This window comes from Dasypus novemcinctus, chromosome 4 (assembly GCF_030445035.2).
Source record: "Dasypus novemcinctus isolate mDasNov1 chromosome 4, mDasNov1.1.hap2, whole genome shotgun sequence".
Taxonomy (NCBI): Eukaryota; Metazoa; Chordata; class Mammalia; order Cingulata; family Dasypodidae; genus Dasypus; species Dasypus novemcinctus.
This window is the reverse complement of record NC_080676.1, coordinates 79,953,716-79,967,371: the sequence shown is the minus strand read 5'-3', so window position 1 is coordinate 79,967,371 and position 13,656 is coordinate 79,953,716. Positions and strand designations below refer to the sequence as shown.

The following is a 13,656-nucleotide window of genomic DNA, read 5'->3' as shown; positions in this document are numbered from 1 at the left end:
TCCATAATCACTATGTAGTGTAGTTCCACAGATTTTTTTTTTCATTCTTATTCTGTTACCATATATACAATCTAGTATTTATATATATTCACTGCTGATACTTGCATTCACAATGTTGAGCTACCAATACCACCATCCATTACCAATATATTTGCATCATTCCAAATAGGAATCCTGTACATTTTGTCTTAACTTCCTATTCCCTACCCCTGTCCTATGCTCTGGTAACCTATATTCTAGATTCTTACTCTGAGTTTGCTTATTCCAATTGTTTCAAATCCGTGTGATCATACAATATTTGTCTTTTTATGACTACCTTATTTCACGTAACATGTCTTCAGTGTTTATCCATGTTGTTGCATGTGTCAGGACTTCATTCCTTTTTATAGTTGAATAATATTCCATTATATGAATATACCACATTTTATCCATTCATTAAATGATAGTGACTTAGTTTGCTTCCATCTTTTGGCAATTGTGAATATTACCTCTTTGAACATTAGTTTCCAAATATCTGTTCAAGTCTCAGCTTTCAATTCTTTTGGGTATATACCTCATAGTAGGATTGCCAGGTCATATGGTACTTCTATACCTAGCTTTCTGAGGAACTACCAAACTGACTTCCACAGCAGCTGCACCATTTTACATTGCCACGTGCAATGAATGAGTGTTCCTATTTCTGTATCCTCCCATACACTTGCTATTTTCCTTTTTTTTAATAGTTGCCATTCTAATGGGTGTGAGATTGCTTCTCACTATGATTTTAATTTCTATTTCCCTGATGATTAATGATGTTGAATTCTTTTCCTGTGCTTCCTGGCCATTTGTATATCTTCTTTGGAGAGATGTCTATTCATCTTTTGCTCATTTTTGTCCCATTGGGTTGTTTATCTTTTTGTTAAATTGAAGGATTCCTTTATATATTCTGGATATTAAGCGTTTATCAGATATGTGCTTTCCAAGTATTTTCTCCCATTGTGTACGTTGTCATTTTACTTTCATGATAAAGTCCTTCGATACACAAAAGTTTTTAATTTTGATGAGGTCCTTTTCATTTTTCCTTTTGTTGCGTATCCTTGGGGAGTAAAGTCTAAGAAACCATTGCCTGACACAGGGTCCTGAAGATACTTCCCTGTGTGTTTTATTCTAGGAGTTTGATAGTCCTAGCTCTTATATTTAGGTCTTTGATTCAGTTTTCAGTGATTTTTGTATGTGGTGCTAGGTAGAGGTCCTCCTTTTTTTTTTTTTTTTTTTTAAACAAACAGATGCAGTTTTCCCAACAATATTTGTTGAAGATAATTTGTCTTTGTCCCCATGGCATAAATCATTGGCCATAAATGTGAGGGCTAATTCTGAGCCTTCAGTCTGATTCCATTGGTCTGTTTGTCCTTGTACCATGCTGTTTTGATTACTCTGACTTTATAATACATTTTAAGATCAGTTTCTGTGAGTTTCCAGCTTCATTCTTCTTTTTCAAGATGGCTTTGACTTTTTAGGGTCCCTACCCTTCATGTAAATTTGAGGATCTGCTTTTCCATTTCTGTAAAGAAGGTTGTTGGAATTTTGATTGGGATTTCATTGAATTCTCCCTCCTGACTTTTTCCCCTCCAGATTCATTTTTGGTTTGCATGTCTTATTTTGAGAGAAGGTTGAAATTAAATGCTGTAAAACTCTTCCCTCCTCTTACTTCCTCTCACCATCCTCACCCCCACAATTAAGTCTCCATTACTTTTCTCCTCATTTTGGAGTGATAGCTTACCTTTATTAGAAGAGTCCTGAGTCTTAGGACTGGAAGATTCATATATTACTGAATAGATGACCCTAAAATATAGTTTATACATATCTATTTGTAGTTCTTTTTTTCTCCCTACTTTTAGGGCTGTTAGATAACTGCAACTGGATTTTTTTTTTTTTAAAGATTTATTTATTTATTTATTTCTCTCCCCTCCCCCCCCCCACCCCGGTTGTCTGTTTGCTGTGTCTTTTTTGCCTGCTTCTGTTGTTGTCAGTGGCACGGGAATCTGTGTTTCTTTTTGTTGCATCATCTTGTGTCAGCTCTCCATGTGTGCGGCACCATTCCTGGGCAGGCCGCACCTTCTTTTGCGCTGGGAGGCTCTCCTTACGGGGCGCACTCCCTGCACATGGGACTCCCCTACACAGGGGACACCCTGGTGTGGCAGGGCACTCCTTGCGCGCATCAGCACTGCGCATGGGCCAGGTCCACACGGGTCAAGGAGGCCTGGGGTTTGAACCACGGACCTCCCATGTGACGCCCTAACCGCTGGGCCAAGTCCGCGTCCCTGCAACTGGATTTGATCCTTCTGGCACACCTGATACTTTCAACTCCGCTGACTAAATCCCAGACATGTGATAGGCACTTAATTTTTGTTACAAATCCTTTCACCTTATGTTTTATACTTTAAGAAAATAGAGTTATGTATATACATGGGAAAAGTTTGCTGGATGATAGGAGGTTGCGAGGGGGGTGTGTAATTCAGGATGGTACAGTAGGTTTAACCTTTTGAATCAAATATTTGTATTTGAATCCAAGTTTAGTCCTTATTTTTTTCATGCTATGACTTGGTGAATGTAAGCTGCCTGAGGCTTCTATTCCCTCACCTGTCAGATTTGGATAATGCTATTGTGCCAGTTTGACTATGGTGAATACAAGGGAATATTAGTAAGGTTTCTGAGTATAGATGCTTAAACAAATAGGTTGTTGTTGAATTTCTCTTGTTTTTCCTCCTAATCCATCATTTGTCAAGCTTTGCCTAAGGAATCTTTGTAACCTTCATTTTCTTCCTGCTGCAACATTCTTAGATCTAGCTTACATGTTGTCTCTTTTATGATTTGTTGTGGAAACCTGGCTGGATTCATTCTTACCCAGTTTTTACCTTTTTGGTCTTATGTGTATGAAGTAAAGATGGTGTAGAGCTCTGAATGTCAATTCCAATTTCTTCTCTTATTGTTGAGTAGTACATTCTGTGTAGAGGCTTAGTGCAGAGTGGTCCAGGTATAAGAAGAGTTAGAATATTTATCATATTGATTACTTACCAGCAGTTCTCCACCTGGGGTATATATTAGAATTCCTTATGGAACTTTTAAAATTCACATTCCTAAACTCTACTCTAGACCTATTGAATAAATATCTCAGGAAGTAGGGTTTGGGTATTAATTAAAAATCCCCCAGTGATTTTTATGTGAATTTTCAGTTAAGAATGGACTTATTATAAGACCATCTCAAGCCACTGAGGCAGATTAATTTGGGTCTGCCTTCCCAAAAATCCTTGAATGGTTTTCCTGGTACTAAAGAAGGAACTCAAAATGAAGTTTGGCATTCAGGGCCCACTTTTGGCCACCCTAGTTTATCCTATTAATTCTGTTTTGTGTTTTTTTTAAACCATTCTTTTTTATTACTTTCCCCACCAAACTGAAATGCAGTTTAGTGTGGTTTTTCAACCGTCTACTTCTTTTATGATCTAGAATGTGTTCTTCCATTTCTCCCTTGATGTCTGTAATTGCTTGTCTTCTAAAGTCCACCTTAAAATATATACCTTCTCCAAAAGCTTTCCCTAGTACCCTCAGCTAGAAGTCACATTTCTTCTTTAAACTTTATTTTTGTACTGGTCCCTATTGTGTTTCTTATTTCCAGATACCTTTTGTTTCTACTAAACTTTAAAATTTTTGATGACAGTTTCTGTGCCTGTGTGTATTCTACTACCACCTGCTTAGTAGCATGGTGCTTTGTACGTGGTATGTACTGAGGCCCCCTAGCCCCCTCTGTTTTGTAAAAGCTCGTTTGCATTTTTATAATGCTTATTGAAATTTATAAAAATGCTGCTGGTATCTTAATCTAGTCTTAAGGAATTTTCCATAAAACCAAAGAGTCCAAGAAAAGAAATAAAAAATTATACATGTGACTTTTGACAGTCTGGTTTTTGTTTACAATTTGTGTTTTTTGTAATAAAGCATGAGGATTCATAGATGTCTAGATAGCTTTTTCTTTTGTAATGCTTGCCAGAGTTGATAATTTTGGGGAGCTAATTCTCCATGGGTCTCCTGTTGATGCATGTCTTGTAAGCAGAAGCACTATCTTTTTTCCAGACTATCTTTTCAAGGTTGTTTATATAGTGAACAGCTTTGTAAGATAGAAATAGTATCTCTCCCCCCAGGCATAGTGCAGGTTTGCTTAATGTCAAGTATAATAAAGATAGTGTCTTCCTCCAGCACAAAGGGCACATTTGCTTACTGTCAAGTAAAGAATGGTAATGTAATTGTAATATTACCACCCCACCCCCAAAAGAGGGCAGGCATGATTATTCACATTTCTTAAGCTAATGGTTTCACTACTGTAACAACCCGCTGCATGTGCAGGTGTCACCTAGCTCTCTTTGTGTCCCCCTGTGGGAATTGCAACTGAACTAGCACAAATGCTGATACTGGCTAATACTATTGCCATGATTAATAAAGTTTTTTGTCTCTGACCCAGGAGTGTTGTGGTATTCTTCCAGTATTCATGAAACTGTGGCAGGCTATTGTGTTACAAGTACAGTAAAATCACAACCCTTCACAATTCTTGACTACAATATAAAAACCACTGTTCTCAGAACTGCAAAATTGACCCTTCTATAAATAACTCTGTTAAATCTTAATCTAAATTAAGCCTTGGGTCATAGGAATGTTCCTGGATCAAGCTGGAAGTCAGGTTCCTTATGACCCTATACTATGTTCTCTTTTTTTTCTTTTTCTTTATTTCTCTCCCCTCCCCCCCCCCCCCCAGTTGTCTGTTGTGTGTCCATTCACTGTGTGTTCTTCTGTGCCTGCTTATATTCGTCTCAGCGGCACCGGGAAACTGTGTCTCTTTTTGTTGCATCATCTTGCTGCATCAGCTCTCCATGTGTGCAGTGCCACTCCTGGGCAGGCTGCACTTTTTTCACGCTGGGCAGCTCTCCTTACAGGGTGCACTCCTTGTGTGTGGGGTTCCTGTACATGGGGGACACCCCTGTGTGTCAGGGCACTCCTTGTGCGCATCAGCACTGCGCTTGGGCCAGCTTATCACACGGGTCAGGAGGCCCTGGGTTTGAACCCTGGACCTCCCATGTGGTAGGTGGATGCTCCAATACTATGTGGTAGGTGGATGCTCCAATACTATGTTCTCTTTCTTTCACTATTTATTTATTTTTAATAAGTCAATTTTATTTATACATATTAATAAAGCCTACAATTCATCCAAAGCGTACAATCAATGATATTTGGTATAATCATGTAGTTGTGCCTTCATCACTCTAATCATTATTAGAGCATTTTCATTATTTCAGTAATAATAATAATAAACAAAAACCAGACAAACAATAAAATTCTTCACGTCTCAATCTCTCTGTTTCCCCTGCTGTATGTAGTTGCTATTTCTGGCTACTCTTGCACATTTATTAATTTATTAAGAATTTTATTGAGATATGTTCACATATCCACTATTTTTATGAGACTAAATGTATTCAAGTGAAAGGACTGTCATGTTGAGATTGTCCTATGAATTGATGGTACTAATAGTGTGTTTTTAATCTCTTTCCTCTACTCCCTCTCTCCTTTTTCCTCAAGGTGCTTTTACTTGATAAAATAAAAAGGTAACAAACCTGTGGTCCCAAACATGTTTGGGAAAATTTATGTGTCCATTGAAATCCAAGCTATAGAACGCCAGTTCTGTGGGATGTAATAGCTATGAAATGCCTGCAGGGTTCTGTGGCTAAATGACTGGGAAATGATACAGTGGGGCTAAGCTTCTTAGTCTTTAATATGATAATGAGTTATAAATCCCCAAGAGGGAAACCAATATGTATCATTTCCCTCATGTATCTGACTACTGAACACACTTTAAGAGAGCACACATTAGCCTGATTTTTATATGGAAAGAGAGAAAGTTGAGAAGAGACAAATCTGGATGATTCGTAGAGGCTTCTATCCTTACCCCTTTTGGTAATTTAATAGAAGGTTGGCTTGGCAGGTCTAAGCGCAAGAAAAGAATTAGATGATAGCAGCTTCCATTATTAGGATAAGGATTTTGGGATGGAGAGAGTGTTGTGATTTTAGGTCGTATTGGCCAGGGAAGGCCTCACTGAAGTGACTTGATTAAAGAACTGAAATAATTTAGGCCCTCTGACTATCTGGAGGAAAAGCATTTTCAGCAGTGGAAACAAGTGAAAAAGCTACAGAAAAGTATACTTGGTATGAGACACGGAGAAGGCTTGTTATGCTTTGAATAAGATTATAGTGTTGCCCTATGACTTAGTTGTCTTTTTGTGCTTTAACCAGAGTACTTGCTTTTGTGTTTATATATTAAGCACTTTTTCACCTGAGGAATGGGAATCCTTTTTTTTTTTTTTAACCCCTCCACACCCCCGCCCCAGTTGTCTGTTCTCTGTGTCTATTTTGCTGCATCTTTTTTGTCCGCTTCTGTTGTTGTCAGCGGCACGGGAATCTGTGTTTCTTTTTGTTGTGTCATCTTGCTGTGTCCACTCTCCATGTGTGCGGCACCATTTCTGGGCAGGCTGCACTTTCTTTTGTGCTGGGCAGCTCTCCTTATGGGGTGCACTCCTTGCGCATGGGACTCCCCTACGCGGGGGGCACCCCTGTGTGGCACAGCACTCCTTGCGTGCATCAGCACTGCTCATGGGCCAGCTCCACATGGGTCAAGGAGGCCCCGGGTTTGAACCGCGGACCTCCCATGTGGTAGATGGACGCCCTAACCACTGGGCCATGTCCGCTTCCCTGGATTCTTCTTTTAAAAAGGTAACCTCTCTAAAGTGTTCTCTAGTTCTCACTGACAGTCTATGTAGATACTTATCGCTCAACAGTCAACATAAGCCCCCCATTTGTATGTTTTTTTAAATTCCACATATATTTGACAGCTGTATTAGACCTCATTCTATAGTTTATACTCTCGTGTGAATTATTTTCTTTATATTTCTGTTGAGAAGAGGTTTAGGCAGCCTGGAACAGTTAGCAAATAAGATACATACCAACTAAAGCCTTTCTTGCCAAGGGCACTAATTATCCTTTCTTACTAAATATAAAACCTAGATTTCAATTCTTGTCGACCTTGAAAAATTAACAGACCTTGAAAAATTACCGCCTTGAAACACTACCCTACCACTCTGGTTGTACTATTTCTGTCTCCTAAACATCCCTCTTCCCTTGGGTTTATACCTTTACTTCCTGTATTAGGGTTCTCTAGGGAAACAATCAACAGGAGATATCTATCAATAGTATGCAGTTATAAGAGTCTCTCCCTTGACCGTGAGGGTGCACAAGTCCAGGTTGCGCAGGTAGGCTGCAAACCAGGACTCCGATGAAAGTCCAGTAAAGGTCCTTGATGAGTTTCTTGGAGACACTGATTGTCCAAAGACGACCTGGGAAATTCTCTCTGAATGCTGAAACCACTTCCCCTTTTAAGACATTCAACTGATTGGATAAAGCATCACTCATTGCTGAGGCAATCTGCCTGATTGATGTAGAGGTAATCAGCTATCTATGCAGTAAAGTCACTGGTGAGTAAAGTCCATAAATGTCCTTTTGTTACAGTTAGCCCAGTGCTTGCTTGACCAAACACCTGGGCAAAATTACCTGGCTGAGTTGACACATTAGCTGAACCATCGCACTGCCTGTTCTTTGCACTCTCCTTAATCTTTTTGGATATTCTTACCTAGTCTGTGCTTCAGTTACTCCTTATATTCTATTAATACTCACATCTAAATTTTAGTCTAAACCTGTCTTCAGCTCTAAGCAGTTGTAATAATTGGGCTTCTAATATATCTATTTCATTTGCCTGTGGGCAATATGGATTCGGAATATCTGAAGCAACTTTATATATTTTCCCCCACAAAGGGAAAAGAACCTGCTTGTTTGATCGCTTGTGTACTCTCTCTCTCTCCCTCCCTCCCTCCCTTAGTAAATAGTGCCCTTGTTTAGTTGGTTGAGTCAGAATCTTTATGTTGATGCCCATTAGTCAAAGACTGCCAAGGACACACCTGTAGTCAAACAGTTGGGCTTATTTTGCTTTCTGCAGCGCCTGAAGCAACACATCATTGGGAACCATGGGGCACTTCAGTAAAATAGTGCTAGATAGAGAATTTTGACTTGTAATAAATAATTATAGGGAAGATTCAGGAATGTGGTAGGGGTTTGCTGTGTCAAGAAGTGGGGATAATTCTATGATTAGTTATCTTAATCTTTTTTTTTTTTTCGTTTTTAAAAAATCTCATCCAGGAGGAGAGATGCAGAGCAAGGCTAAAATTAGAATTGGTAAACAACAGCAGCCACTTAGATTAGCTGAGATTGTGTGTGTGTGTGTAGTTTGCACAGAGGCCTTGTTTTGTCTCTGTGCTCAGCCATGATTGCATAGTAACTTGGTTTTCCTGCACTTCCATAAGGATTACAGAGAACCTTATCTGATGTTAGTGATCTGATAGATTATGTTTAATAGAAAGACATCAGAGCCTAGTTTAGCTTTGAGTGCTGGGCTACCTCCTAGGTATGAATGGCTGCTTTTCTCTTTTTTGTTAGTTTGGGATAGACATAGAAAATTAGGTAGCATTTGGATAGCAGGAAAATGGATTAAGAGTGTTTAGACTGGGTATATAAACAAATAATTTACATGGGAAAGACTGTTTATGTGTGAGGGGAAGTAAAGAAAGTTATTCTACTTGAAATGTACCAGTAGGAGCTCATATTAATGTTGAGGCAGAGATTCCTAGTTTTTCATTCCTCAACCAGGGAAGGGGGTTTGGGATGGGATATGTATTATTAATCATATGTGGGACCTTTTGAAACTAAATATTTGAGGGAAGTTGATGTGGCTCAAGTGATAAGGCCTCCACCTTCCATATGAGAGGAGCCAGGTTTGACCCTTGGGACCTCCTGTGAAAAAGAAGAAGCGAAAGCATGCCTGTGCAGTGAACCAGTGCCCACGTGGTGAGCTGAGTGTCCACATGGTGAGCCAAGTGCCCAAGTGAGTACCCACACGGTGAGTCAGTGCCCATCCAAGTGAGTCACAGAGCAAGATGACCCATGCAACAAAAGAGAGACAAAGGGGAGAGTCAAAGTGAAGCGCTGCAGAGACCAAGAATTGAGGTGGCGCAATTGACAGGAAACCCCTCTCCACATCAGAGGTCCACAGGATCGAATCCCTCTGAATCCTAGAGGAGAAAGATGAGAAGACAAAAAAGAGAAATAGGTACAGAAGATCACACAGTGAATGAACACAGACAGCAAAAACAGCAGGGTGGGGAGGGGGAAAATAAATAAATCTTTAAAAAAATTTTCTGAGTATTTTCTATGTGCCAGGCACTTTTCTAAGTACTTTTAATCCCTCAGGTGAGTTGGGTCAGAAAGCAAGGATGCTTATGTTTGGCATTGGAAATGAGAACCAAACTGGAGGTCCAAGTGGGGCTTATGGTGTACACTGTTAAGTAATGTTTAAGAGTGTGAATTTCAGCATGAGAGTTTGAGTTCAAATTCTCCTGCCTCCTCCCAACTATTTACATCATGATCCTTTTTTTTTAAAGATTTATTTATTTATTTCTCTCCCCACCCCCCACCCGGTTGTGTATTCTCTATGTCTATTTGCTGCGTCGTCTGTCCGCTTCTGTTGTTGTCAGCAGCATGGGAATCTGTGTTTCTTTTTGTTTCGTCATCTTGTTGTGTCAGCTCTCCGTGTGTGTGGTGCCATTCCTGGGCAGGCCACACCTCCTTTTGCTCTGGATGGCTCTCCTTACGGGGCACACTCCCTGTGTGTGGGGCTCTCCTACGCGGGGGACACCTCTGCGTGGCAGGGCACTCCCTGTGCACATCAGCACTGTGCATGGACCAGCTCCACATGGGTCAGGGAGGCCTGGGGTTTGAACTGCGGACCTCCCATGTGGTAGACAGACGCCCTAACCACTGGGCCAAGTTCACCGCCTACATCATGATCTTAAGCAATTTACTTAACCTCTTAGAACTTCTGATTTTAGATTAAGAATCTGGCAAATAATACTGACCTCAGAAGATTTGTAATACCTGGCACTTACTAAGCACTCAATATACAATAGCACCTGTTACTCCTTTTCTTTTTGTTAGCTATATGAGTTTGGACAAATCATGAAACTGCTCAGAGCCTCATATATGACTTCTACTTCATAGGATTGGTGTAAGGATCAAAAAGTTTACACTGAAGCATTTTAGAAAAAAAGCTCTATACAAATTAAATATTAATGTCTAGTTATAGTCTCTCAGATGTTTGCATTTACTTGACAGTTAAACAGCTGATGGGGTTATGATGTTGTTGGGCCCAATTATGCAGTCTTGAATGTTAGGGTGAGACATTTAGATTTGATGCCTTGACATGAGAAATTCAGCTACCAGATAGACTTTAAAGGAAGATACAATAGTGAAAATAATGGCATAGGAGGCTTGGAATTGGAGAGGGAAAACCTAGAAGATCAAAGACCAGAATTACTGTTTCAGTTCAAATGACAATGTTGCAGATTAGTAAAATGGCAGTAAAAATGAAAAATCTGAAATTTCTTAGGAATTAATACAATTTTTGGATGCAAGGGATATAAAAAGAAAAATAAATGATTTTTGAACTTTAATTTTGAACACAGATTGGATATATTTATTTAACATAAATGGTTCATAAGTTTGAAGAAATAGCCTTAGGACAATGTACAGGATAACCAGAGACTTTGGTTTTAGTTATTTATTTGGGTTTCTTTCCCCATAATATAAACTCAAATGTAAAATTACCAAAAAGAAAGCTGCTGGGAAAAAGAGTACAGGTTTGTGTGGTAAGCTGTAAAGAATTTGGTTTTAAGTATAAATCAAGTATAAATATGTTAGAATGTCATGATTAAAAACTTTTGCTCTCGTGAGCTTAGGTGGTAAGTTCTTGTGAGCTTAGAAGTTACTGTGAAATACATAAAAAATGATAGGTGGATAGAGGGATAGATAGATATGATGAATCGTATACAGGAAAATGTTAACTGTAGAATCTAGAAGATAGGCACATGAGAGTTCATTGTAAAATTCTTTCAAGTTTTCTATATATTTGAAAGTTTTAATAGTAAAATGCTGTTAAGTTATGAACTGTTTGCTTAAGTCTTATGTCTTGAGGACTTCACTTCTTTGACCTGAGACTTCTGTTTTCTCTGTAGGAACTTTCCGTTGTACTTTTTGTCAGACAGAGGTAGAAGAGGATGAATCAGCAATGCCCAAAAAAGATGCACGCACACTTTTGGCAAGGTTTAATGAACAAATTGAGCCCATTTATGCATTGCTTCGGGAGACAGAGGATGTGAATTTGGCCTATGAAATACTTGAGCCAGAACCCACAGAAATCCCAGCTTTGAAACAGAGGTGAGTGTGGGCCCTGTGCTCCTATCAAGAACATTTTTAAGCTCACCCTTGTTTTATTTCCTGTAATTTTGAGTGCAGAAGTGGGTACCTGGAGACTAGAGAATATAGTTTTACATAGTTTCTAAGCTCCGCCATATCTGTCTTACTAACTTATACCTGTATGAAATTCATTTTTACTGAATGCAGAACAGTATGGGCATTTTTACTGAATGCAGAACAGTGTGGGCCTCGGGCAGAAATCTTTAAATAGTCAGACTTGACTTCAAGGACTCATTCTGCTGGGGCCTCCTGCAACTCAGCCAGTTATTAGCTAATCCTAAATTAGTTGTGACTCTTGAAGATATTTGAATTTTCCTACCTAATTCTTAAAGGCTGATGTTCTCTAAGAAATATAGCATTCTCTTTGTTTTTGAGGCATTTTAAACCTCACGTATTTCTTGCTTTTCTTGGTTTTAAATACAGCTTCCTGGGAAGCAGAGTATATTAGGTGTTACCAATAGGTTAGTAATTCTAACTGTGGCTCTCTGTTTTTATCAGTATACCCTAAAGTTTGAATTGCAGAGGAGCCTTAGTTTTGTCATGCCACAAGGAGTGGTTTATATTCTTTTTGTAAAGAATGAAATCAGTAGGTGTGTTAGTCAGCCAAAGGGGTGCTGATGCAGAGTACCAGAAATCTGTTAGTTTTCATAAGGGGTATTTATTTGGGGTAAAAACTTACAGTTCCAAAGCTGTAAGGAGTCCAGCTCAAGGTTGCTTTCTCACCAAAGTCAGGTGCCATGTGTGGAAGCAAGATGGCAGGTGATCTCTGCCTGGTCTCTCAGAGCTTCCTATATCAGTCTCCGGCATAGGTTGTTTCTTTCTGGGCCTTTTCAGCTGCTTTTTTTCTCTTCAGCTGCAAACTCTCAGGCAAGTGGTTCAACTTTCCCCAGGCTTTAGCTGTTTGAGCCTTCTCTTTTCTGTTACATAGCAAAGTTCTCTCTTCAGGCTTCTGTGGAGCTCTCTCTCTGCTCATGTGTCTTCTTGAGTGACTGTCCATTTATACCAGCTCACCAAGGGTATGGGAACTTAGTCTGAGTCATGCCTTTCCGACATGGTCAAATCAAAGCCCTAATCTTAACAATAATTTATTCAAGACATGTCGACTCTAATGTATTCAAAGAGGAATAGATTAGTTTACAAACATAATCTCTCCTTTTAGGATTCATAAATAATCTCAACTGCCACTGGAAATGTACTTTGAATCTGCCATTTTTCTCTCTCCTTTTCTCCCTTGTCAAGCTAAGGACATAGAGTTTACGCCCATCTATTCCCATCCATAGAGCCCAGTATTCCAGTTTGTACTTGCATGGTTTTTAGGAGATCTCTTAATATTTTATTCCCTCTCATACTGATACTCCAGAATAGTCATTTCTGGGTAGTCCTGAGAAAAGTGAGATTCTTTGGAGTGGTTAAAAATAATCCAGGGAGCAGATATGGTTCAAGCAATTGAGTGCTTCCCATGTGGGAGGTCCCGGATTTGGTTCCTGGTGCCTCCTAACAAAAATAAACAACAAGGAAATCAAACAAAAACAGCTCAGGTTTGCAGATGTGACTCAGTGGGTTGAGCGCTGGCTTCCCACACACGAGGTCCCAGGTTCAATCCCTGGTCCTCGGTACCTTGAGGAAAAAAAATCCAGTTGTACGAAAAATTTTGTTTCTGTAACAGTTATGAATTTTCCAGCCTAGGATCATATTTCAGTTAGGATGCTTTTGGCTGTAAAAACAGAAAATCCAACTAGAAGTAGCTTAAACAATAACAAAAACTTAACTTGTCTGACCATAAGTCCTGAGGTAGTGCAGTTCAGAATTGGTTTCTTTCGCAGCTCAACTACATCCTCGGGGATCTAGATTTGTTCCAACTTACACTCTGCTAAACACTGTTGGTTTTGAGACTGTAAGAGGTGCTAACCTAAGATGGCCATGTATTTCAAGGCATTCACATGCAGATGATAATGTCCAAATGCAGAAAAAGGGATAATTCCTTTCTTCTGTTCTATTTTAAGACCAAAGAAAGCTTTCCCAGAGGCCCACCTTCATCCTATTCTAATCCCCAAGGTCTCATTGGCCAGAATTGTATTTTATATGTTTATTTCCAAACAAGCCTCTGACAAAGGATATAGAATCACATGATTGATACTTAGACTGGTTAAGGTTTATCTCCTAGGGCTAGTGAAGGACTCAGAGTCCTTTAAGTGTTTGTTACTCCTCACTCCTCATTTGAGCTCA

The 13,656-nt window shown here is 39.4% G+C and overlaps 1 protein-coding gene across 1 annotated transcript in view; it reads left to right on the top strand.

Moving 5' to 3' along the window:
- Positions 1–13,656, top strand: part of GTF2E1 (general transcription factor IIE subunit 1) — a 39,990-nt gene that overhangs the window by 13,405 nt on the left and 12,929 nt on the right. Inside the window, exon 3 of the mRNA XM_004480761.4 lies at positions 11,190–11,391. Coding sequence (XP_004480818.1) covers positions 11,190–11,391 — 202 coding nt within the window. The remainder of the gene's footprint in view (positions 1–11,189; positions 11,392–13,656) is intronic.